Source organism: Balaenoptera acutorostrata, chromosome 13, assembly GCF_949987535.1.
Source record: "Balaenoptera acutorostrata chromosome 13, mBalAcu1.1, whole genome shotgun sequence".
Classification (NCBI taxonomy): Eukaryota; Metazoa; Chordata; class Mammalia; order Artiodactyla; family Balaenopteridae; genus Balaenoptera; species Balaenoptera acutorostrata.
Genome location: NC_080076.1, coordinates 66,547,438 through 66,573,755, shown reverse-complemented (window position 1 = coordinate 66,573,755; position 26,318 = coordinate 66,547,438). Strand labels below are relative to the sequence as shown.

The window sequence follows — 26,318 nt, the reverse complement described above, 5'->3', positions numbered from 1 at the left end:
GTATCTGAAATCCAACCCCTCCACCCTACGCCAAGATTGACATTCCTACCTGGTGCTAGAATTTACTTTAGAGGGCCTCAGTTTCCCTATAAGCAAAACAAGGAAAATGGACTAAATTATAGGCAATAACTGTGTAACAGTGAAATGAGCCCTTGACTTTGAGTCAAAAGACCTGGCTTAAGAGTGCCAGCTGTGGGACTTCCCTGGTTGCACAGTGGTTAAGAATCTGCCTACCAATGCAGGGTACATGGGTTCGAGCCCTGGTCAGGGAAGATCCCACATGCTGCGGAGCAACTAAGCCCGTGCGCCACAACTACTGAGTCCGTGCTCTAGAGCCCGCGAGCCACAACTACTGAGCCCACGTGCCACAACTACTAAAGCCCGTACGCCTAGAGACCCTGCTCCACAACAAGAGAAGCCACCACAATGAGAAGCCCACGCACCGCAACAAAGAGTAGCCCTGGCTCGCCGCAACTAGAGAAAGCCCACGCACAGCAACAAAGACCCAACACAGCCAAAAATAAATAAATAAATAAAAATTTTAAAAAGTGCCAGCTGTGCCTCTTGCAAATTATGTAACTTACAATAACTTATGTAAGCAAGCCACTTAACCTCTCTGAGGTTTAATTTTGGATCTATGAGATGCTCACTAAATATTTTTTCTATTTCTTAATTTTGTATCTATAATGTAAACTTGTTATAATTATTTTATAATGTACATAAATCAAATCATTATGCTGTACACCATAAACAGTGCTGTATGTCAATTATATCTCTATAAAACTGGAAGATAAATGAAATACATTAGAAAATTAAAAATATATATATAAGACATGGAACGATTCAGTCAGCTAGTCAGTTGAGCTAGGATTGCAACCCAAGCCTTCACCTTCAAATTCTGAGCTATTCAAATTGTGCTCGAAACTAATACAACACGAAACTTTGGGGGGGGGAAGCTGAAAACCTGCTTTGCTGAGTCACAAAAGGCACTAGACCGTGACACTTCCCCCGGAGTTTACCCCGGAACAGACATCACCCATCACCCTACAACGCAGGACAGGCTCAACCCCGGGGTGCGAAGGGCCACAATGAGAGTCCGATGACCAGGGGTCTAAGAATGGGCTCGTGCTGCCAGCGTCTCCCTTTCCGAACACTGTTTCTCCTCTGTCCGGTTCCAGGCTGCAGGTTTACCTCAACAGTCATTCATTCCACCAAGATTTGAGCATCAGCTCAGGGTGGGACGGTGCGCCAGGCCCAGAGCTGAACGAGGCGAGGCAGACCAGACCCTGCTCCCTTAAACTGACTGTCCAGTGCGGGTAGGGGCGGCCGGGGGCCGGGGTTCCAGGGGGGCTACGCCCGACAGCGTTCGCACCTGCCCGGCACCACCTGAGCGCGAGCAACGGTCGGCTCCGCGACCCCTTAACTTGGCCGTCCCGCTGCGGTCACCCCGGCCCCGCGGGGCCCATCGCCCCCGTCAGCTCACCTATGGGCCGCGCCCCCGGGCGGACCCAGCCTGCACTTCCCGCTTTGTTCCCAGAGCGGGTTCTGGAAGCGCCGTGCGCACCCCGCCCGAGCCGCTTCCAGGCAGCGCCCCCAGCTGCCCGGGAGGGCGCGCGGGGGCGCGCACGAGCGGCGCACGCCCGTCCCGCATGCCCGCGCTCCCGATTGGCCGCGCCGCGTGGCGTCACAGGGAGGCCCCGGCGGCCGCTGGGAGCCGGCGCCCGCGCGTGCGCAGACGGAGGGCACTGAGCGGAGGGGGAGGTGGCTGGCCGCTTCTCCCGCGTCCGCCATTTTGTTGCTGTGGCTCTTGGGAGCGGGCTGGGCGAAGCGCACCCGGCGGCGCGGCGCTCCCGGGGGTCCGGTGCTTGGCTTGGCCGCGAGGCTCGGTGCGGAGCGGCGGGGGCGCGGGGCCGGCGCGCGCCTGGCCAGGAGTGACCGTAGAGTCCCGGGTGGCCTCTGCCGCTCTTGGCTTCGCCGCCGCGACCCGGCTGGGCCCGCACCCCCGAGCCGGCTCGGTCCGTGAGGCGGCCCCGGAGCAGGCGGGCGGTGCAGAGGATGCTGCGGGCCCGCGGCCGCGAGGAAAGTGCCGGCTCGGCCCAGTAGGCGCGCGGTGAGCCAGAGGCCCGGCCCGGCCCGCAGACAATTCGGGCGGAGCGTCCAGCGCAGGCAGAGCAGCCCCGGCCCGCCCGGCCCAGCGCCCGGCCCGCCATGTCCTCCGCCAGGTTCGACTCCTCGGACCGCTCGGCCTGGTACATGGGGCCCGTGTCTCGCCAGGAGGCGCAGACCCGGCTCCAGGGCCAGCGCCACGGCGTGTTCCTGGTCCGCGATTCGTCCACCTGCCCCGGGGACTACGTACTGTCCGTGTCCGAGAACTCGCGGGTGTCTCACTACATCATCAACTCGCTGCCCAACCGCCGCTTCAAGATCGGGGACCAGGAGTTCGACCACCTGCCGGCCCTGCTGGAGTTCTACAAGATCCACTACCTGGACACCACCACGCTCATCGAGCCGGCGCCCAGGTGCGCGGAGGGCGTGTGCGGGCGGGGGGCGGGGCTGGACCCGTGGCCCCCCTTTCGGAACCGGGTTACTTTTCGGAGGGCATTCCGAACCGAAGGCAGTGTCAGGATCTGGGTCATTGTGAATGAAGGGGTGCGTGCGTCTTAAACGTGTTGAGTTGCGGGTGCCTAGTTGAAAATGGACGCTTTTTGCCTTTCGTTACGTTCTCGGTTTAATTACCCTGCTAAAGCAACGTTTTGTTGTTGTTTTTGAAACCTTTTTTGGGCCACGGATTGGGACTCTGAAGCTAGCCTACCCTCCCCCCCGCGCCCCGCAAGCACACACGAGTTTGCACACCTTTCAAGGTTTTTGAACTCCAGGTTAAGATCTCCTGGACTGCAGCTTTTGGAACACTGGGCAGATGAAAATGCTTTAGCGTTTAGAAACAAATACCTTTAACTGTGAAATATCAGAATTATATGTTGATACCCTGGTGCCAAGTTTGAAATAATCTGGGCATCTATTTTATAATACATTAATTACAAAGATTGTAAAAGAAGGTGCATTGGCTTCAACGAAGACTTTTTTTATTTTTTTAACAGTTTCCCCCCAGGCTGGACCGTCCATAGACTGGAAATCCATTTGGTTAAATTCCAAGGAGGAATGAGGCTAGAATGTTACTAAGGGAATTTTTTGAATGACACTCATCTTAATTCTATCCTACTTGAATTTCAGATGTACTTTTTGTGTTAAGTTTAATGACTTAGTATCTATTTTAAAGTTAACCCAGAGTGACACCGATCATTAGGCATTCTTTTTTCATTTGATTATTTGCTTTAATCAATATTTTGCTAGAGGTTTCTTTTATTTAAATTACGCCAAATTTGAGTTGAAGAGATTGCCTAGAATTTTAAAAGTAAAAGGTATTTCACTGCCCAGTTGATTTCTTAAACATTTGTTTAAAAAGGACAGATTTTTCAGGATGAGATGTTTCTGACTTTACAAATTCTCTGACAGGATGGTACTCTGAGCTCTAAACACTAAAAGCTATTATATTAATTAAGGAGCACCCACTGGACGGCTCAGCGTTGCTTCTGTGGAATAGAGATAGAGAAGGAACAGCGTGACAGTAGAATGACTTTGAGGTTAACTGCAGAACTAAATGGACTTTAAAAACTGGTGAGAAAGTGATTGTAAATCAGAGAGTGTATAACAAGACCTAGACACCAAAAAGAATCTGACTGGTGAAACCTCCAGGTCCCCGAAGATACTGATGACTGGAGTCAACTTTCAGCACATGTAATTCCAATATAAGGGGTTGGAGAGACTCTTAGAACCCACAGTAATGAGATATTAAATACGTTTAAGTAAATTACTTTCCTAGCTTGTGGAGGTGAATTATATCATTAATTTCAGGCATTTAGCATGGCATGCTGTGTGCCAGGTGTTGCGCTTACTTTGAGGTGACAGGTACTATAATGCAGCTGTGAGTGAATAACTAGATCCCCTTTTGGGTGGAGAAAAAGGATTGTGCCGCAGCGGCTTCCCGCAGAAACGACCTCAAACTTCCCCTTCAGGCGTCTTCCCAGGTGCCCTTGTAGCTTTGTGAGTGTGGTGCCTGCCCTCACCCCTCTCATCCTCCTTCCCGGGAGCCAGCCCTGCACACCCACGCACACCTGCGGGCCTTTGTTCGACTGCCAGCCCTCCGTGGAGCGCCTCCCTCCACCGGTTCCTCACCTGCGGAAATCCTCCCTGTGGTGCCGGGACCTTTACCTGACCCTCCCCCTCGAGTTTAGCCTTGATTGTTTCTCCTCTGTGCCCTCTGGCCCAGGCATTTTGCTGTAGTTTAGTTTTTCCTTTTCCCTGCTGTCTCCAAGGGCTGTACAGTGCTGGTTGAATCAGATCCTGGCTGGATTTACTTTGTCACACTGAATCTGGATTGCCTCTCCTGAGGATTTGGTTGATGTGTTACCTACTGTAGGAGACTATGCCAGGCAAGCCTTGGCCAAATGCAGAAATCAGGGCGATGCATTTTCACACCCCAGACAGGATAAATAAAGTGGTTTAGCTTTTTTAGGCCTCAGAACTGAGCTCCTGAAGCCAGTTTCATGCCCCTTGGCTAATAGTTCTTTTTGGGGGTCTGTTTTGCTTAGTGAAAGGTCACAACTGTATGACTTCCTCAGAATTTAAGGACTGGTGCTTGTTTTGTACTAGTCTGATCTTTTTTATTGGAATGTTCCTTAACTTTTAATTTTATATATTTATTCAAATATGAGAATTATGTTCAGGAGAATTATGTTTCAGTGATAGGTACTGGGAAAGAGGGGTGACAGACATGCTTTCTCTGTCATGGAACTTAGATTTTAGTGGAGGAGACAGACGGAAAAGTAGAAAAATAAAATACTACAAGATTTGTGAATGCTATGAAGGAAATCAATCTAGGCTGAGAGGATCTAGTAGAAGGGTCTTACCTGAGGTGGGGAGGTCAGAGAAAGCGTGAAACTGCAGAAGGGAGGAGGAGCAAGGCTTGGGCGAGGAGGGGGAGAGCTTATGCAAAGTTCTGGGTTGGGAAAGACAGCAATGTGATGTGAGTGTGGCTCTGAGATGCAGATCTAGAAGAGTTTGGACAGGTAATAGTCAAAGGCAGGAAATTGGGTGCCATGGAAGGGGTTTGAAGCCGGGAAGTGACCTGAGGCTGTTACTGCAATCCAGGTCAGAATGATGGTGACTGATGAGTCGTCCATCCATCCATCATAGAGACATTACGTAGACTGAGTGATGGCTGTGGTTTGAAAATAAGTTGCTGGTGGGAGGGGGGATGATGGGGAAGAGAAAGGAAGAGACAAAGATGACTTGGTATATTTGTAGTTGTCTGTTCTCTGGGTTATCTTATCGTCTTTTGAGTTTGTCTGTGGTATTCATTTCTGTCTTAGATTTTAAATTTAAACACGAAAGGTATGTCAGTGGCTTTTGATTTTTGAATGACCCTAAAGGATTCTTTTTCTGCAGATGGGTGTAATTTTTATATTAAAAATCATTTGATAAACAGAAACCTTGTGGTTTTCATCTCCATTTTATTTGAGTATAAACACTTTTAAGGTTCTGTTTATTAGGTTATAGTTAGTATTCAGGTAGGCACTACTGGTTTTTTTGTTTCTGTTTTAATAGAGGCTATTTCCAGTTTAACAACAGAGTGTTTCAGGTTTCTGAGTGGATTTAGTTTAGCTATGAAATACATTTTCCTACGGTTTAGAAAATTGAAAGTGTGTTTTGCGTAGCTTGCTTTGCTTATAAAATTTTCCAATTCTAGCTTATGTAGCTATATGGTGGCTGGGAGAAAAATCATGAGAAGTAAAAGTTGAAAAACTGAGGCAAGTTGACCCATAGAGAAAACCCTGTTTTTTAGTCAGCAGACATTGCTCATTGCATGTGCTGGTAATGTGGAACTAACGTTGACTTAGCAGTCCCTGTCATGCTCTTGAGGAGCTTCCTGGTTACTGAGACTTTATTTAAAAGGCCAAGTACATGTCATCTGATACAGACAGTAGCTGTGGGAGGGCGGAGAAGGGATGCGCAGCCTAACCTGAGCATCCTGAGGAGACCCTCACACGTGTGCCACAGAGGCCACACCGTGGGGGACTGGAGGTACCCCAGGAAGCATGGCCATGCCTCCCCCCACGGCCCCTGTCTGAATATTTAAGGAAACTTTTGGACTTCTGTAATTAGGAGTAGGGGAGAAGGATTAACAGTGATTTTGATTAGCATAGAATTGGACACTGTGGATAAACCTTTGAGTTTCTTCTTACCAATAGTTTAAATCACCTAAGTTCAATTTAGATGGGATCCATAAACGTCATTATGCTGGGAATGAAGTCTCGCCCAGGTGAGAATTGTGTTCCCATGGCACGTAAAGTGCTGATAGCCATTTGCTTTGTGACCTTTCTCTTGTTTAAGACTCAAATTCAGAGAACTTTTTATCTAAGAATTCTGCTCTTGATCTGAACAGTTGGACTAGGTTCTAAGGTGCTAAGGTTCCTTCAGGCTAAAATATTTTAGTTCTTTCTGATAAGTGAAAGGGGGCAGTGGTGATTATCCTGGAGTCGGAGTTAAGATCACAAGGAGTAAGGTGGGACCACCAGGCATGTGCAGCTGGTCGGGAACGACAGCCAAGTGTGAGTTCTGCGATGGTGAGGCGAAGAGGCTTGGACAGCAAACCAGGTGGCACACGGGATCTCCTTGTCTGTGGAACAGATTTAACCCAGGTTTAGGGGAAATGCTTCCCTGTGTCTTGGGCATTTTAATTTTAGCAGGAATTTCAATATATTGAGGCTTACTGTATCCCAAAGCCCAATGCTAGACTCAAGTCATATAATGGAAGTAAACCACGGCCCTAGCTTTTGAGAAGCTCAGTATACTGAACAAATGAAAATAGAATACCATGGGAGCTTAAAAGCAAGGATGGTCAACTAAAGGGTCAGGCAGGGCCTGAAAGGGAAGGTGCTCTATGAACTGGTTCTTTTTTTTTTTTTTTTAAACATCTTTCTTGGAGTATAATTGCTTTACAATGTGTTAGTTTCTGCTATATAACAGAGTTAATCAGCTATATGTATACATATATCTCCATATCCCCTCCCTCTTGTGTCTCCCTCCTTCCCTCCCTATCCCACCAGTCTAGGTGGTCACAAAGCACCAAGCTAATCTCCCTGTGCTATGTGGCTGCTTCCCACTAGCTATCTATTTTACATTTGGTAGTGTATATACGTCAATGCTACTCTCTCCCTTCGTCCCAGCTTACCCTTCACCCTCCCCATGTCCTCAAGTCCATTCTGTACATCTGCATCTTTATTCCTTTTCTGCCCCTAGGTTCATTAGAACCTTTTTTTTTTTTTTTTTAGATTCCATATATATGTGTTAGCATACGGTATTTGTTTTTCTCTTTCTGACTTCACATGAACTGGTTCTTGAAGGATGAGAACAAGTGTATGAGGTAGAAGAGGTGCTGGGAAAGGCACAGGTGTGGTTCGTGTGAGTGAGGGGCCACGAGCTAGGAAGTTAAGAATGCTGAACTGTGAAGGGCCTCTGTGCTTTGTACATGAGTTTAGCAGTGGGAGCCCTCTAAAGTTTTTAAGAAGAGAACTGTCATGGTCAGTTTTATTTTTTAGAAACTGGTGTGGGCGGGGTGGTGAAAGTCTGGAGTGTGGGGTTAATTAAGGGCTGTTACAGGGGAAGGGATTGTGAGAAGCTGAACTGAGATCTCGTGTGTTGGGAATATAAGGTGGAAGCCGACGACAGCCGTCGCTGGGCAGTTGCCTGTAGGTGAGTGGAGAGCTGTGGCTTCAGGGATGATTGAATGGTGCCTCTGAGAGAATGGAGAGGAGGGATGGGGGGAGGCGGTCGATGGTTTTCAACAGGGAAGCCAGGCGGGGTTCAGCAATCTGATGGGTTTGTTAACGAGAAGAGGGTTGGGGGCCAAATATACAGATTTGGGTCTAAGCTTTGGTGGAATCCACAGAATGAGCAGAGGCAGAGAAGCTGTGGATGGAGGTGCAGAGGCAGGCGCCGCCGATGGAGAGCCATTGGTGAAGGTGCTGCGAAGCCAGGGATGGAGGGAGAGTCCTCCGTGCTCAGGGCCACCTAGGGGTGAGAAGCGCCGGAAGCACTTTGAGCAGACGGGTACTTAGCCAGTCTTCTTGGAATTGATTCTTTTACTATCTGTTTTGTTTTCCAACTTTTTATTGTGAAATCTTTCATACATACACAAGAGTATGTGTATACATGTATATAATAAGGAAAATCTTCCATATCCATGTTACCCCCTTTAAAAACTAGAACAGGACCTTTGAAACTCTCTCCTGCCAGAAGTTGATTGTATTGCTTCCTTAACAGGAATAAGGTGATTGTAAGCATAGAAGGCATTAAAGCTGAAGTTTAAAGAAAATGTTTTATCTGTGCTTTATAGACGCAGCTGAGAATGCTTTTAACAAAGCATTTTGTTAATGCTCCTCCAAAGTAGGAGGGAGATTCATTGTCATTCGATGAGGAGTGTCTTCTCTTCCAGAGCTGGCGAGAGAGGGAGAGGGAGAAGAAGAAGCATGGGTCTGGTGTGCTTGATGGGCTTGGGAAACTGTGTGTGTGCTGGATGCTATTTACAGTCCTGATGAAGGAACAAATTGCGAAACAATTGAGAAACAATGAGTTGTTCCAGTTTTATGTTTCCTATTTCTTTGGGCAGTGGGGTCTAATATGTTAAGTATTTCTGACCTGGCATCATCATGCTTTCATCTCCGCAGTGGGACTAATGTGTAATTTGCAGGGGATTTTGATGAATACACGAGTTTGAGAAAATGGGGAGTGGAGGGCTTTGAATTTGTCAGGGGTGTGGCTGGAAGGTTGATTTCCTGTCATATTTAGGGATGTCTGTGTGTGTGCCGAATCAGGAAAGGAGCCCCAGGTCACTGTAGCATTGAAGTGGTGGAGAAAGTGTAAGCTGTCCTCCCTCTTGTCAGGTCTGCACGAGCACCCTCCCCAGCTCTGCCTCGGCTGTCTAGACCAGGCCTCGGTGAGCTCATGGTGAAGGGCTAGCTGGTCAGCACTTTAAGCTTTGTGGGCCCTGTTGTCCCCATCGCAGCCACTCAGCTCCGCCCTCGTACTGTGGAAGCAGCCACAGACAGCCCGTGAGCGCACGGGCCTGGCTGGGTTCTACTCAGACCTTATTTGTAAAACCAGCTGGTGGGCCGGTGGCCTGCAGGCCATAGTTTGTGGACCCCTTGGCCAGGCTTACAGATAGTTTTTGTATAGTGTACTGGAGCTGAGAACGGTCATTACTTTTTTAAGAGTTATATGAAAAGAAGACTATCTGACAAAGGCCATATGTAGCCAGCAAGCCTCAAATGTGTGCTGACCAGCCCGCTCCTGGCCTTGCTTGTGGGAACCAGCCAGCCCCGCGAGCTGTGGGGAAGCTGGGAAGGGAGCGTTTGAACCCTTGGGCCTCTAAGTCTTCTGATGTAGAATCAGAATGTGTAAGCCTGTCTAACGCGAAATCTTTCAGCTTTAAAGGGGGCTAGTCTTTGGCTTTTTCTGCACCCTCCCCTTGCCTGTTCTGACCCTTAGCAGAACTTGACCCCGTCAGCTTCTGTGGGACACATGAATGACACTTGGTGCTCTCATTTGCCTTCCAGTCTCTGTCGCTACTAAGTTTGCAGTCTTTTGAGAGCAGAAACTTGGTTTTAATTCATTGTTTGTCCCCCAAGTTCTTAGCACATAATAAGGCCAGTGGGTACCTGGGTAAATGGATGTCATTAGTGTTAATCCCTACTGAAGCTGTACTTGTGTTCTTACGGTCTGTGGAACTGCTTTTAACTTTTAACTGTATAAACAGTAAAATAACCCTTGGAGGAGTCTGCAGTGGAACCAAGTGTGCTCTTGGTGAAGTATCTGAGATTTGTATAGTGTGACCCAAACTCTCACAGAATCTCCGTGGCCCTTGAGTTAGGATCAGGAGTGTACTTTCAGGGATGGGGGGTGAGGAGCAGATGGGGTGCTTAGTGCCGGTCAGGAACTGTTGTGGGTGTTTCACACACAGCGTTAATTCTCAGACACCTGAGAGACCCACGGGTTGTCCCTGCGGCTGACGAGCTGAGAGGCTGTGAGTGAGGACACTGCCTTGTGCAAATCCAAGTGGAAAGCATTGTACCTCCCAGGATTGCTGTGTCAGATTTACTGTCTGCCAAGACTGCAGGTAGTCCCTGATGGAGGTATAAGTGTCAGCCTTTTCTTTGTTTTGCTGTTCCTGCTCACTCTTTTTTAGATATACTGACAGTAAGCAGTTTGCCCCTTTGTTGTCGGGTTGCTAATAAGTAACAAGGCCTTTGAGGTTTTAAATCACTCTTCTAACCACCAAGGTATCCTGACTACTGTGAAGCTAGTCATTTACATTAAAAAGATGTAAGTTTTGACAAATTACAAAGACTTTTGGAGAGTAGTGTGGCAAAATGTACCGAGGGCCGTGAAAACATTCCTATTCTTTAATCCAGGAATCTAGGCTTTACAAGAAATACAGTGCAGGGAAATTAAATTCAAAAGAGTGTGTGAAGATGGTAATAGAGAGAAGAACCATTCAGAAACACAGGGATGCTTCTTTGCAGCAGGCTCACAGAATGAAGCAAGAGCAGTATAGTGGGGAAATGCAGAAAAACTGCCCCTGGCATGTGTACATGGGACTCTTTTTTTTTTTTTTTTTTAATAAATAAATTTATTTATTTATTTATTTTTGGCTGCATTGGGTCTTCGTTGCTGCGCGCAGGCTTTCTCTAGTTGCGGCAAGCGAGATTCTCATTGCGGTGGCTTCTCTTGTTGCGGAGCACAGGCTCTAGGCGCAGACTTCAGTAGTTGTGGCACACGGGCTCAGTAGTTGTGGCTCATGGGCTTAGTTGCTTCGTGACATGTGGGATCTTCCTGGACCAGGGCTCGAACTCTTTTCCCCTGCATTGGCAGGCAGATTCTTAACCACTGCGCCACCAGGGAAGTCCTGTAGGTGGGACTCTTAAGAAAGAAAGCCATAAAGTGGGCGGGCAGATGGGAGGGAGGGAGGAGGGAAGGAGAACTGTAGCTACCTTGGGGCAGGAACTGTGGGATTTTTTTCTCTTTTGTTTTCCTTTTTTTTGCTGAATGTTGTAACATGGTAACACTTTTTTAAAAAGAAACTTTTTTTTTTAATTAAAGTGCTTCAACTTAGGAGATCATGTTGTTATGTGAAACAACTTTTTAGGTCATTAATTGGGGGAAGAAGAGGGAATGGCCATGATCTACTGGAAGATAAAACAATTGTAGTCCGTGGTTAGGCAGGCATAGGCCCTATCCCAGCGTTCTCCCTCGGGCTGCTCCAGAACCAGCCTTGGTGATGACTCTGCAGGCGTCACCCTCTAAAGAGGTGGAGACTCTGGGTGAAGTTACTCTGGTGTAGATTCTGTGCTTCAAAAAAGTTAAGGGGAGGAAATGCTAACAGCAAAATAGGTTTTCCCAAAACTTCATGTATTCGCAACTTTCCAGAACACTTGGGTGAAGAGAGACCTCTATACTTCTCTTGCAGAAGGGGCATTCCAGGTGGGGTGTTGCTGAAGAGAAGGGACAGTGCTTTTCTTTTTCCTTCTTTTTTTTTTTTTTTTTTAATTTATTTATTTATTTATTTATTTTTGGCTGTGTTGGGTCTTTGTTGCTGTGCACATGGGCTTTCTCTAGTTGCAGCGAGCGGGGGCTACTCTTCGTTGCGGTGCACAGGCTTCTCATTGTGGTGGCTTCGCGGAGCACGGGCTCTAGGCGCGCAGGCTCAGTAGTTGTGGCGCATGGACTTAGTTGCTCCACAGCACGTGGGATCTTCCTGGACCAGGGCTCGAACCTGTGTCTCCTGCATTGGCAGGCGGATTCTTAACCACTGTGCCACCAGGGAAGCCCGGGACGGTGCTTTTCTAACCGACTCTAGGTGGTTCCGGGTGTGCGAGCCAGACTCACAGGGGAGCTCCAAGAGCGGGTGGCCGGGGGTTGTGATGCTTAGGTGAGAGCTCTTGCATCTGAGCTTTTCCGTGAAAATTTTCACATTTTCATTTTGAGGCTCAGATGATGATTCCTGTACAAGATGCAGTATGGGTTTTTTTTTTTTTAATTATAATGCAAGTATATACTCCCTTTCCTGGTTTTTATATTTTGAGGGGCACAGAGGCCTTTGTCATCTCTCTGGGTGCCCGGGGAAGTGTGCAGGGTGCACGCCCTAGATTAGGACCAGAAGGAAGAGTGTGTGGTGGTTGTGATGGGCCTAAGGAAGGAAGCAGCTGAACTCACAGGGGATTTAAAAATAATTTTAAAAATTCATATAAAAAAAAATTAAAAAAAAAAAAAAAAAAAAATTCAGACCAGGTATCTGTATGTGTAAACAAAAGCTTTCTGTGAAACAGAGATATGTGGGAGGGGTGCTATGCACCTAACGTTAATATTCAGGATATTAACTTCGATTGCATTACAAACTACAGAGGATAAAACAGTGTGACAGGACGTTCTTAATGTCTGAGACTATGGAGAGGGAAATAATGTTATAGAGTTAATTGGTTTATTTTAAAAGTTTGACAAACACTGGTATAGAGTAAGATTTTTCTCTTAATTTTCTCTCTCTCTGAAGGTATCCGAGCCCACCAATGGGATCTGTATCAGCACCCAGCCTGCCTACAGCAGAAGAAAATCTGGAATATGTACGAACTCTCTATGATTTTCCTGGAAATGATGCCGAAGACCTGCCCTTTAAAAAGGGTGAGATCCTGGTGATAATAGAGAAGCCAGAAGAACAGTGGTGGAGTGCCCGGAACAAGGATGGCCGGGTGGGGATGATTCCCGTCCCTTATGTGGAAAAGCTTGTGAGGTCCTCGCCACATGGAAAGCATGGGAATAGGAATTCCAACAGTTACGGGATCCCGGAACCTGCTCACGCGTATGCTCAGCCTCAGACCACGGCTCCTCTGCCTGCAGTTTCCAGCACTCCTGGGGCAGCGGTCAGCCCTTTGCCATCCACACAGAATGGACCTGTCTTTGCAAAAGCAATTCAGAAAAGAGTGCCCTGTGCTTATGACAAGACCGCCCTGGCATTAGAGGTAAAATCTATTAAGGCTGGTTCTTTGGGTCCTTTGACACTCAGTTTTCGTTTTCTTTGGCTGTGGCTTGTGGGGATCTCAGTTCCGCGACCAGGAATTGAACCCGTACCCTAGGCAGTGGAAGCATGGAGTCCTAACCACTGAACTGCCAGGGAATTCCCTAAAAATGCAGATTTTTAGAAGAATGGTCCCATATATTTTTGTGTGTTATTTTTTTACTGATGTATAAATTTATATAAATTACGTAAGTGAGGTGGGCCCTAAATATTATTATATTAGAATATGGGATTTGGTACCACAGTTCCCAGCTCTTTCATTTATTGATAACTTATGAAAATGGTTTGTGAATCACACACTGCAATGTAAGTATCATTATAATATGAGTACGGTTTTATACTCTTCCTTAGTATCATTACATCACATGTGTGTTAGAGAAACTGAGATTAAGTTATTGCTTGTTCCGTGTGTGTTCACCCCGAGGTCACAGTAGGGCAGTGTTGGGAGGCAGCCCAGGTGCATGGCAGGAGGATGAAGTCATGGGGCCTGTTGCTTCAGAGCAGCCTGCCCTCAGGTTCAAAGGGAGCTGTGATTTTTGTGTGTTTTTTTTCACTGGTTATCCTCAGGTTTTTTTGGACCAAGAGTAATACTCAAGTGAACTACACCTGGAGGTTTGGTTCAGAGTCTGAGGTTACTTCTCCCTCTCACATTGGCTCTAAGGAAAGAGCATCTGAGGCGGGGGCCGGGGCTGGGGAGGACCTGGTGCTTTTATACTTCGCAGTGGAAGAACAGGAAGGGAACCAGAAGAGGCTCCTTCCACAGATGGAGGCCTGGCTGAGTCGGCCTGCTGGCCTTCTCATCCCCACACAGACCTGCCCCTGCACGGTACACACCTCAGCACCGTAAAATAACTTGGGGTGTTCTGGGTTCTAAATACCTTCCAGTTTGCTTAGTGGTTTCAGGCTCTGGGAGCACTTCCACATCTCTGGTCTCCTCATGAGAGTGGGGAGCTAGGATTTAGAGTTGTGTTATGCAGCTGACGGTTGGCACACCAGGGTGAGATCCTGGGGGTCCAGGCTCCCAGTCAGAATTCCAAGCCCCGTAAAGGAAGTCAGGAAGTGAGTTCTTACCTGAGCCAGGATTTAAAGCCTCACTCCCTTTAGGACGCCTGTGTGTTGACTTCTGGCTCTAAGATGTACAGTTTAGAAACCCCTGTCTCCAATGTGTGTTCTTTGGAGTGTGCACAGGGGGTTGTAGAGGGGATCACTCAGAGCTTGGGGAGTGGATACATAGGTGGGTGCCTTAGGGAGGCCGGGGTGAGGAGAAGGAGCCTGGTTCGTGAAGCATATTTGAAGATAACCCATCTTCTCGGCTGTTAACACTGCTTTTCTAGTCTCAGGCCCTGGAGACGGGTCTCCACACCCGAGCCGCCTCGTGACACCAGACCAGCCGTGTCAGCCTCGTGAAAGGCTGCCTTAGGTGATTAGAGTGTTAGTGGACCCAAGAAATAGACCTTTGCCAAATTCCACTTCATGGTATTTCCTGTGCTGTGTGTTTAAATGAGACTTTCAGCTATGCCATAAATAAGTATTTCTGTGAATTATGTTATCTTCTAAAACTGATGCCTGTCGGATCTTGTTAAAAACAGTCCCCTCTTGGGACTGTTGCAATTAGGTTACCAGGAAAAGTATTAAAATTAAAATAAGAAAGGTGAGACAAGTAGGACAAAATGTGCCAGTAATTGAAGCTTCGTTATTCCCCTTGAGATGGTGTTACAAAGTGAGGAAGGTTCAGGTGAACTTTACTTCCTGAGTTAGTTCACAAGGTTTTTTCATAAAACTTGAGTTTTGAAAGAACAGTCCTGCACGTGAAGAGATATTTTAAGAGAGGTCTTTGTTTAGACACTTCGCTCTCTTGCTCACCTCTTTTCAGGAAGCGAGTTGATCCTTGGGATTTGGTTTGAAAGGGGAGCCTCCCGTGCCCTTGGTGGAGCGGGGCTGGAAGGGCTCCTGGGAAGCAGGGGTGTTCTCAGGTGGTGGGGAGTGGCGAAGGCCTTTCCAAAGGTAGATCGTTGGCAAAGAAAATGTTTGGAGCAAGGGTGCTGTGGTCATTACAAAATAACCTGCAGTCCAAGTTGTGTCCTCTGACACAGCGGCCCGCATTCGAGTCCCAGCTGTTCCTGGTGTGATCTTGGGCACGTTTCTCAAATTCTCTAAGCCTAAAAGGCACGCTGGCTCTGAGAGTTGATGTATGTTTGTTAATCATCCATTCATGCATCCAACCTGTGAGGGGTGCCTTGTAGGGTCCTCCACCAAAGAGCTTGCCACCTAATGAAAGATTAGAGGCAGAAAGCAGCAGTGTGGTAAGTGATCTGATAGCACAGAGTAGGTGGGAGCAGAGATGGAGGTAGGAGATGGGAATGTGGGTGGGTGTTGGTCCGGGAAGGCTTCCTGCAGGAGGTGACCCTTGAACTGAGTTTTGAAGGATGACTAGAAGTTAGCTGGGTGAAGTGGGAGGAGGCATTCCCGGCAGAAGGAAGAGCTTGCTGGAACAAGAGAACACCACTGTGTAGCTGCAGGTCATTGAGAGTGTTGGGTGTGTTGGGCAAAAGACAAAAGCTTGGACGCGAGCTGTGACCATATCAGCAGAGAGCTAAGCTGAGGAGGTGAACAATTTTCTTGTGGTCTTCACTGAGGCATGAAATCGCTGTTTTCTCACAACTGTTAGAGGTTTTGAAGTTTGCGGGTGGGCAGTTTACCTTTTTATTGATTGATTTTTAAGTAATTTAGAGCACGTGCTTGAGTCTCCCTATAATAATACAAGTCTCCCATACTCATATTCCAGTATACTTTCCTGACTAGAAAAGGGCAGAAATTTGTTAGCACCTTCAGAGTTGTACTTAGCTCTGGGCACGCACAGCCAGGAGTCTGAATGGAGCCTCATGGAGCAGTGCCCTGTGGTGTGGGCTAAGGGAACGGTGGTGAATTGGGGTAGGGGCTGCAGGTGAGGTGTGGAGGGAGTGGGGATGGGTCGATGGAGTCAAGGAGGGCAGGTGGGGTGGTCCTTAGCTCTGTCTTCCTGATGCCTCAGCTCCTACCTCAGCCTCACCATGGACACCTCCAAAAACATTCCCTTCTTCAGCAGAGGTTTCCTGAGTGCCTGGATGTGGCTACAGGAGTGGGGAGTGCAGCGGGGAGCAACGCAGAGGGCCTGTCTTTGTGGAGCCTGGGACACAGTCTCATGACATGGTCTCTGCTCCCACCAGGGAGAAACCAGCCGCCTCATCCCTGTCCTGTACCTGCCTCGCTCAGTGTGGGCCCCTGCAGTTGTCCCTCTTGAGGTTTTTGTTCGTTGGTTTTGGTTTTTTCGGCCTTACCCACCTGTATGCTTCTGGTCTTTTAAAATCCTGATTACATCATGTAGCATGTTGATCACCCCCTCGGTTTCATGTTATCTGCAAATTTCATAAATGCACGATCCAGATCCTTCTCTGCAGCCTCTCCTGATCCATGTCTGATATCTAAAAAAGGACAGTGAGGTTGGTCTGGTGTGACTTGTTCCTGACTGAGCCCATGCTGCCTTCCGGAGACCCCATTTCCCATTCTAAATGCTCATAAACCATCTGTCTGCTAATTGCATCCAGAATTTTGTCCAGGTTTGATCTCAGGCTCACCTTTTGTGTTTCATAGAATTTGCCATCATCCCTGTTAGAACAAAAACCAAGAGACTTGACCCTTCATAAGCCTGCGAGTGTTCTGTGATATAATTCTCTGTGGCAGATGACCAGCAGTGGACTGGTCCTGTTTACCGGTGTGTTTGGTCAGCACTTGGATATCTCTTCTTATCAGCATGAGGCCATCCTTTCATCTGTGGTGCATGTTTTTTCTGTGAGCTCACCAGCATGCTCAAGAAACCTGCTCTTCACTCCCATTGGGGTCATCTGCGATTGTGTTGTTTACATTTCTTGGGTTGTCTACTCCCCATTTTGAAAACCCCTAGACATTGAGTTGCATCTGGTCTCAATCTTTTGAATTGACCTTCCTAAGACCTATGGTACTACTTCCTTCACTGACTGGCCTAGAATTCCCAGATTTCTGCTTCCACCAGTTGGTTTTGCTTCATTGGTTAGAATTAAGTGTTTGAATTAGCAGTTTCTTCATCGCTGCTTCTACTTACTGAGAGGAAGTTATCTACAAAGCAAATCTAGGTTTTCTCAGTGCTGATTGTGTTCTTCTGCTCTCCGGGATCAGCTGTGAGTTTCTGTGGCTGGAACTCTATATAGGCCCACAGTGATGTCTGGTCTGCATGTGGAGGTCTGTAAGGGTCACGCCTCCCAGCGTGAGGGGGCTGCTCTGTCTCAGCGATTCCCCTCCTCACCAAGGCTTGTCAGAGATGCCCACAAGCTCACACCCACCTTCTTAAGGACTTTCATCAGGGCTGCCGGGCTCCTTCTCCATCCTTCTGTCGTTGACATGTCACTTGTCCTTAACAGCATCCAGTTTTAGGAATTCTGTGCCTAAGGTAACATTTTTTTCCCTAGCATATCATATTCTCATTGGATTGTGAATTAGAGAATATTCTTAAAAGGGTTTTGTTCCTCTTTCTTCCTATGTAAATTGAGTGAGAGTACTGTGAAATTGGGGCCCTAGTGTGGTTCAGACAAGGCCAGTCCCAGCCTGGTCATTAAGCTAACCTCAGTTTTCCATACGTGGTAATAGCTATTGTGTAAGGAGAACCATCAGCTAGGGGCTTCACAGAGAATATTTTAGTTGATCCTCATAGCTGCCCCATTTTATGCACTTAGAACTTGAGGTTTGTTTAATTTGTTGACAATCTCATAGTTGGTATGTGGTAGAGCTAGGACTCACCCCACACAGTCTTTCTTTAAACAGCTTTATTGAGATAAAATTCACATATCATACAATTTACCCATGTAAAGTATACAACTCAGTGGTCTTTGTCATGTTAAATTATTCATTTTTTAAAAATTGTGATGAAATGTGCATAACAGAATTTGCCCTTTTTAAGTGTACAATTCAGTGGCATTAATTGCATTCACAGTGTTGTGCAGTCATCAGCACTGTTTCCAAAACTTTTTCCTCACCCCAAACTATAACCATTAAGCAGTAACTCCCCACCCTCCTCTCCTGAGGCCCTGGTAATCTCTAGTCTACCTTCTATCTGTATGAATTTGCCTATTCTAGATACCTCATATAGTAAATGGAATCATAAAGTATTCGTCCTTTGGATTGGGCTTATTTCACAGAGCATAATGTTTTAAGATTCATCCATGTTATAGCGAGTATCTTCATTCTTATTATAGCTAAATAAAATTCCATTGTATGGATAGACCACATTTTGTTTATCCATTCGTTAGGTAATGGTCATTAGAGTTATCTCCACCTTTTGGTTATTGAGTATAGTGTTACGAACATTTATCTACACGTTTTTGTTTGAATACCTGTTTTCAGTTCTCTAGAGTATATGCCTAACAGTGGAATTGCTGGGTAGCTCTTTGTTTAACTTTTGAGGCCAACTAAACTGTTTCCACAGTGGCTGCACCATTTTACAATCCCACAAGCAATCCACAGTTCTCCACATCCTCATCAACACCTGTTATTTTCCTTCTTTTTAAAATTTATAGCCATCCTGCTGGCTATAAAGTGGCATCTTGTGGTTTTGATTTGCACTTCTGTAATTACTAATTATGTTAAGTGTCTTTTCCTGTGCCTCTTGGCCATTTTTATATCTTCTTTAGGAAAATGTTCAAGAGCTTTGCCCATTTTTAAATTGGGTTGTTTGGGTTTTGTTGTTGAGTTTTAGGAGTTTTTCATATATTTTGGATATTAAACTCTTATCAGAGGTATGATTTTTAAATACTTTTTTCCCGTTCTGTAGGTTGTCTTTGTACTTTCTTGTCACTGTACTTTAATGCACGTTGTTGATTTTGATGAAGTCCATCTTATCTATTTTATCTTTTGCTGCTTGTGCTTTTGATGTCATATCTGAGAATCCATTGCCAAATTCAGGGTCATGAAGATTTACCCCCATGTTTTCTTCTAAGAGTTTTATGGTTTTAGCTTTTACATTCAGGTCATGTATCCATTTTGAGTTAATTTTTGTATATGGATTGACGTGGGCATCCAAATTCTTTCTTTGCAAGTAGAAAATCCAGTCGTAGCAGTACCATTTGTTGGAGAAATTGTTCTTTCCCCACTGAATGGACTTGGCACCCTTTTCAAAAATCAGCTGGCCAGGGAATTCCCTGGTGGTCCAGTGGTTAGGACTTTGTGCTTCCATTGCAGGGGGCATGGATTCGATCTCTGGTCGGAGAAGTAAGATCCCACAAGCCGCAAGACATGGCAAAAAATCATGATAATCAGTTGGCCAGAGATGTATGAGTTTATTTATGAACTCTCAGTTCTATTCCATCGATCCATATGTCTGTCTGTGTGCCAAGACCACACTGTTTTGATTTCCATAGCTTTGTGTAGTGGGTTTGAAGTCAGGAAGTATGAGTCCTCCAACTTTGTTCTTCTTTTTCAAGATTGTTTTGGCTATTCAGCATGCCTTGCAGTTCTGTATGAATTTGAGGATCAGCCTTTCCATTTCTCGGGGGGGGAGCTGTTAGAATTTTGATAGGAATTGTGTTGAATTTGTAGATCACTTTGGGTAGTGTTGACATCTTGAAAATATTGTCTTTCTATCCACAAACACTGGATGTCTTTCCATTTATTTAAGTCTTCTTTAATTTCTTTTAGCAGTGTTTTGTAATTTTTGGTGTACAAGTCTATCACCTTGGTTAAATTTATTCCCAGTTACTTTATTCTTTTAGATGCTATCGTAAATGAAATTGCATTCTGTTTTTTTTTTTTTTTTGGCTGCGCCACGCAGCTTGCAGGATCTCAGTTTCCAACAGGGATTGAATCTGGCACGACAGTGAAAGCGCTGAGTCCTAACCACTGGACCACCAGGGAGTTCCCTGGAATTACATTCTTATTTGCTCACTGCTGGTATATAGAAACACAACTGATACTGTGTGTTGATATTGTACCCTGCAAATTGGCTGAGTTTTATTAGCTCTAATAGCTTTCTTCTGGAATCTTTCTATATATAGGATCAGGTCATCTGTGAATGGAGATGGTTTTACTTCTTTCTTTCCATAGCCCACCTTCTCTTGCACCACGGCATGCATACCTTTAACCCCTGACTCATCCTAAAATAAAACCCCTGTGTTTTCATAGGAAGTGTTAACCAGTAAGTAGCCCTCTTGAGCCAAGTTACTACCCTGGAGGATAATGGCAATCTTAAAGAGACTGGGTCTTCAATATTAAAAACCAGTCAATAGGGCTTCCCTCGTGACACAGTGGTTAAGAATCCACCTGCTAATGCAGGGGACACGGGTTTGAGCCCTGGTCCGGGAAGATCCCACATGCCATGGAGCAACGAAGCCTGCATGCCACAACTACTGAGCCTGCACTCTAGAGCCCATGAGCCACAACTACTGAAGCCCGTGCTCCGCAACAAGAGAAGCCACTGCAATGAGAAGGCCGTGCACCACAACGAAGAGTAGCCCCCGCTCACCGCAACTAGGGAAAGCCCACGCACAGCAACCAATACCCAACGCAGCCAAAAATAAATAAATTAAATAACTAAATAAATAAATTCATTAAAAAAAAAAAAAAGCACCAGTCAGTAGCATCCGGTTGTAGGTGAGGGTACGTGAGGCCACTTGATGGCTGCTCAGGGCACATGGACACGGAGGGTTTGATTCAGGTGCAGGTGCCCAGAGCACACGGGGCGGTGTTAGAGCAGGCAAAGGGCCCAGGGAGCTCCGTGAGGGCGGGCGGGCTGTCTGCTTCTTTCTGTCTTGTGTCCTTCCAGGCCTGGCACATGGATGTTCAGCATGCGTTAAATGAGTGAATGAATGAAAGCCACAAACGGCAGGATGAAAGCTGCCTGGTGATTGTAGCACGTGGGTTTTTGCTTTGTTTTATATCTTTTTTGGGTTATGGACGGACCCCTTTGAGAATCTGGTGAAAGCTGTGGACTCTTTCTCCAGAAAAACAACATATATTAATGTATTTACATATAGTTCTGCATATACTTTGAGGATCTTTAATATCTGAGACCCATTCCTGTCACCGAAGTTAGGACTTCTGACTCCAGTGTAACCCATTGCGTTCCTGATCTTGTTTTTATGGAGCCTGACTGGGGAAGCAGAAAGCTGCTGTGGCAGCCAATGCTGGGGCCTCCAGGGCTAGGACTGCTCTTTGAATCAGGTGCCAGAAGACAGGCGGCAGAGTAATTTCCAGAGCTCCTGTTCACACTCGGGACAGGTAGGGCTCCAGGAGACCATGGCCACATCAGGAAGTGTCCTCTTGGCATCTCCCTCTTCCTACCCCTCGTGTCAGCCTCACACAGAACGGAGCCTGCTAGTGTGTGCTCCATCTTAGAGTTGAAGCAAACCCTCCCCAGTGCGCTGGCAGTTCTTGTCATGAGGAGGACTGTCACAGGGTGACAGTAAAGGACATAAGGACGTAAGGAACGTCTTCTCCATCTGTTGATTGGGTTGGCCATACCTTCCAGGCTCACAGTGGTCCTTGAGCTGAGTTGGTACCCAATCACTTCAAGATTTATCTGCCTTCCAAAGTGAATGCTGCTTTGGGCTCAGCCCTTCTACCATGAAGCCCGAGGAAGGGCACCGGACCAGCACTGAGAGCTGCCAACTGTGCTGGGCCCTGGACCCAAGGGGCTGTGTGGTCAAGTCGTGGAAGAAGCCAGTCCACAGCCAGGTCCGTCCCATGTGTGGTGTTCTGGGGCTCGGGCCCGTGGAAGGGGCCTTCAACTGAGGTAGAAAACAGCACAAGGAGTGACGGGCTGTGTTTTGACATGTGAGGGCTCCTGCAAGGCCAGAGTGTGGCATTAATGGTCAGGTGGCCATCAGAAGTCTCCCAGCCCTTCTACCTTCCTGGGCTGCACCCAGCCGGGCTCTGCTACTCAGAGTCCCTTAGGCGAAGCCCTCGTCCTCGCCCCTGTGCTCTGCAACGTGGACTCAATACTGCTTTTCTGCCACTCGCTTTTTGCACTGTTTTTATCATCTAACAGACATTTGCTGAGTGTCTGCCACGTCTAGACAGTGGGTTATTTATTGTCTGTCTCAGTGAAGAGGGTAGGAACTGCAGTCGATGTGCAGCACATCTCACTGAACTGATGAGGCAGAATTAGCAGAAGGTATCCTGTGAAGACCGTCAGAGTCAGGAGTGAGTTGGCAGGAGTGCGGGTGGGATGTTCTGGCACCTTCCTCTGCATTCTCCCGTGGTCTTCCTCGCTGCTTGGGACCCTTCACAGTGACGTATCAGACTTCGAGTCTCCAGGCCTTCCCCTCATCTCCTCTCTCTAACAGGCATCCTTCCCATCCCCTGTCGGTTTTGAGAGGACCCTTGTTACTGACAGGGTTGAAAACCCACTTTAGTACAGTGCTTCTCCATGCTGGTTCCAGTTCTCCCCGGAACCAGCCAGAGGACAGTGACAGCTGGTCGGGGGTATGATCGTGGGGTGAGGGCTGGGTCTACTCAGGAATCTCTATGCCAATGGCAGCTACTGTTGTTTACTTCGCTGAGTGTTGTGGTTAACACTTCCATTTAGTACTTCCTTTAATTATTGCAAGAACCTTCCAAAGTCAAAAGGAAACGGAGACTTGGACAACTTGAACAGTTTGTCACAGTAATGTATCCCTAAAAGTGGCAGAACCAGGACATCGGTCCAGCCCTGCCCCACTCCAAAGGTCATAGCGTGAGTCACCGCATGGTGCCACCCTAAGCCTGCTTTAAGCAGAGACTGCTTACCTCCCGCTGTTGTAGATCTTAGATCTTAGTTTCAGGTGTGTCCTGAGTACACAGTACAGAATCCAGCCCATCTCCAGTGGCGGCCGCCCAGAGCCCTTCCTGCTCTCAGTGGCGGCGTGTGCAGCTTTATAAGGCCGTTTATGGGAGCTGGGATTGTCCTTAAGGTGTGTTTGACTTTGGTCAGGGTTGCTTATCTTCCTTCAGTTGTGGAAGCAGAGCAGAGATCCAAGGTTTCTTAGGACCAGCTTGGCGGTGCTGAGCAGTAGCCTGGAACATGGTTTTTAACATCTTAGGCTGTGCAGTCGTGTGGTCACACTTCCAGTACATCACGTCCCTGTATCTGTCATACAGCCCATCTCTGGGGAAGACCTTGGCAGGTTTGAGAAACTGAAAGGAAGCCACTGTGATTGGGGTGAGGGTCAGAGATAGGAAGAGTCAGGGACCAGAGGAGGCAGAGCCTTGGAGACAGGAGTTTGGATGTTGCTGTTGTGCAAATAAATGGTGTTGGGGGTTCAAAGGCAGAGCAGTGACCTAATTATCTTTATGTTTTCAAAAGGTCTGTTTCTACTGTCCTTAGGCCCTTGTGCCTGTTACTTCTGTCCTCAGAACCTTGTTGCTTACTCGGCCATCTGTCTGTAGCACTTGCGGACAGCAGCCTGTCGTTCTTTCTCTTTTCCCTGATTCTGCAGACTTCCCTGGAAAGTTTACAAGAGCCCTGCGACATGGAGTGCGAAATGAGCGAAACCAGCCTCCTCCTTCTGAGAGTGCTGTGTGGGGGTTGGGGACGAGGGGGAGCAGAATGGAGCCCCCATGGGGCAGAGGGGCAGCGGAGCAAGAGGGAGGTGAAGTCTCCTGCTTCAGGTGCCTCAGGGCATCAGCGAGAGGAGACTGGCCCAGGGCCATTGACCTGGGCCCCAGGAGTTCCTTGGTGGTAGGTGGGGACCAGGCTGGGGGAGAGGAGGGGTTGGGAGCTGGGCTGAATGGCGAGGGTGGCAGGGGATGGAAGGTGGCTGGGCTGGTAGAGCCAGGCAATTGGGGGTAGGGGTGGGGCACCTGGAGGAGGGGGCATTAGCAAGAGGTCTCAGTGTGTTCCTAGCCCCCAGACTGGAGGAATAAGCTCAACCAGGATGTGGGAGAGGGCTGCTGGGGCCAGGTTTTCAGAAAGGTGAGATTTTTTTCTGGCACATTTATCAAATATCAGCTAAGGCAGGCTAAGATTACAAACTTCAGGCAAAATATACGCACTCTGGGCATCCAGAGTCCAGGTGAAGATAGAAAAGCATAGATAAAAGACAGAATTCCCAAAGTATTTTTTGTAGGATGTCAAATGAGTGGAGCAAAGAAAAACTTCAGTCTTGGGGAGAAGCCGTTGATCCTGACATCTGCCAAGAGCACCCATCAGCCAAAACTGCATATATTTGTTTCTTTTTAGTCTCAGCTATTCTGGCCTTAGTCTTTTTCTTTTTTTAAACGTCATTGTCAGAGTCTTATCTGGCTCTGAGTGCAGGCCTACCTACAGACTGCCCAGGGACCCTCAGGCCATCATCCCTTTGCACCACAGCGTCCACCTGGGCGTTAGCTCACCTGGTCCCTCTCCCCTTTGCTCACCGCATCTTCTTTACAGGCACCCACCCACACACCCTCTTATTTGTCCTTGCCTTTTCTTTCTTGCTTTCTTTGGAAAATTTTTTAATTAATTTATTTTTGGCTGCATCGGGTCTTCGTTGCTGCACGCGGGCTTTCTCTAGTTGTGGCGAGAGGGGGCTACTCTTCATTGCGGTGCGCGGGCTTCTCATTGCGGTGGCTTCTCTTGTTGCGGAGCACAGGCTCTAGGCGCACGGCTTCAGTAATTGTGGCACGCGGGCTCAGTAGTTGTGGCACGCGGGCTTAGTTGCTCTGCAGCACGTGGGATCTTCCCAGACCAGGACTGGAACCCGTGTCGCCTGCATTGGCAGGCGGATTCTTAACCACTGTGCCACCAGGGAAGTCTCATGTCCTTGCCTTTTCTTATACTTATTTCAGTACATTGATTATATTGTATTTTCCGTAAGTCATTTTGTAATGGTGCCAGTAGTTTTATATCCATGAATTTTCATTTCTTTCCTATTTCATTATTTTAAAAATAAAGACAGGCAATCATTTTCTTAGCTGAAAAGGAAATAAGGAAAGAACATGCTCTCATATGTTGGAGAGAGAGCATGCCAGTGAGGCTCCCCACATCGGTGGCCTTGTTGTGCTCCAGGCATGAGACAGCTGGTTCCTGCAGTGAAGACTTGAGGAGGCCAAGGGTCTGGGGGAGGTAGGGGTAGGGGTGGCTGCAGGGCCTGGGTTTGTAGTATCCCAGCAGCTACTGCCTGCAGAGGATTCTCTCTGCTCACCTAGGCCCCATCTTAATTTTTGTGTTAAATGAGTTTCATCTCATGTCTTAAGTTTGTGCTTAAATACTTTTTTTAATGGAATAAGATTGGACACAAGTCCTGACTGCAGATCCCCATTGACTTCAGCTCCCTTTGATCTTCAGCTTTGTGATTTCTGCACAGTCTCCACTGCAGCTCCAGGTTCCATCTGCAGTAGAACTTTCCTTGGATCCAATCTGGCAGTTGTCTTCACTAGAGATAGCAATGTGGTCATAATCAGAGTTTTCCTCTTTTATGACTTCTGTACGGTAGGAAAAGAATATACAAATTATAAAGCTAAATCTTTGGTACACTTCAAAGAATATGAATTTATTCTTAATAATCAGAAACGTTGGTGTGATATCCTAGTTATGAATAAGAAAGACATTTCTCTTTCTGCCACCTATGAATAAAAACATTGTTACTTGGAGAAAGGGAACAATACTTGAACTCTAAGCACTAATCTTAAAACAGTTTGTATTTTATTTTTATTTATTTATTTTTTAAATAAATTTATTTATTTATTTATTTTTGGCTGTGTTGGGTCTTCGTTGCTGCACATAGGCTTTCTCTAGTTGCGGCGAGCAGGGTCTACTCTTCTCTGCGGTGCACAGGCTTCTCACTGTGGTGGCTCCTCTTGTTGCGGAGCACGGTCTCTAGAGCACAGGCTCAGTAGTTGTGGCGCACGGGCTTCGTTGTTCCACGGCATGTGGGATCTTCCCGGACCAGGGCTCGAACCTGTGTCCCGTGCATTGGCAGGCGGATTCTTAACCACTGTGCCACCAGGGAAGCCCAAATAGTCTGTATTTTAGAAGTCTACTAAAGACATTTTAAAACTTAACTCTTATATTAAATTAGTTTATTCTTTCCCCCAAATTTTTATTTCCTTTTAAGGCAAAACAAGAGAAAACATGTCTTTTCAGTTGTAATTTTTTTTTTCCACTGAA

General features: G+C 47.0%; 1 protein-coding gene across 1 annotated transcript in view; it reads left to right on the top strand.

Moving 5' to 3' along the window:
* The first annotated feature begins 1,744 nt into the window (after positions 1–1,744).
* CRKL (CRK like proto-oncogene, adaptor protein) overlaps positions 1,745–26,318 on the top strand; it is a 30,975-nt gene continuing 6,401 nt past the window's right edge. The window contains exons 1-2 of the mRNA XM_007196285.3: positions 1,745–2,519; positions 12,665–13,130. Coding sequence (XP_007196347.1) covers positions 2,209–2,519; positions 12,665–13,130 — 777 coding nt within the window. The 5' untranslated portion in view covers positions 1,745–2,208. The remainder of the gene's footprint in view (positions 2,520–12,664; positions 13,131–26,318) is intronic.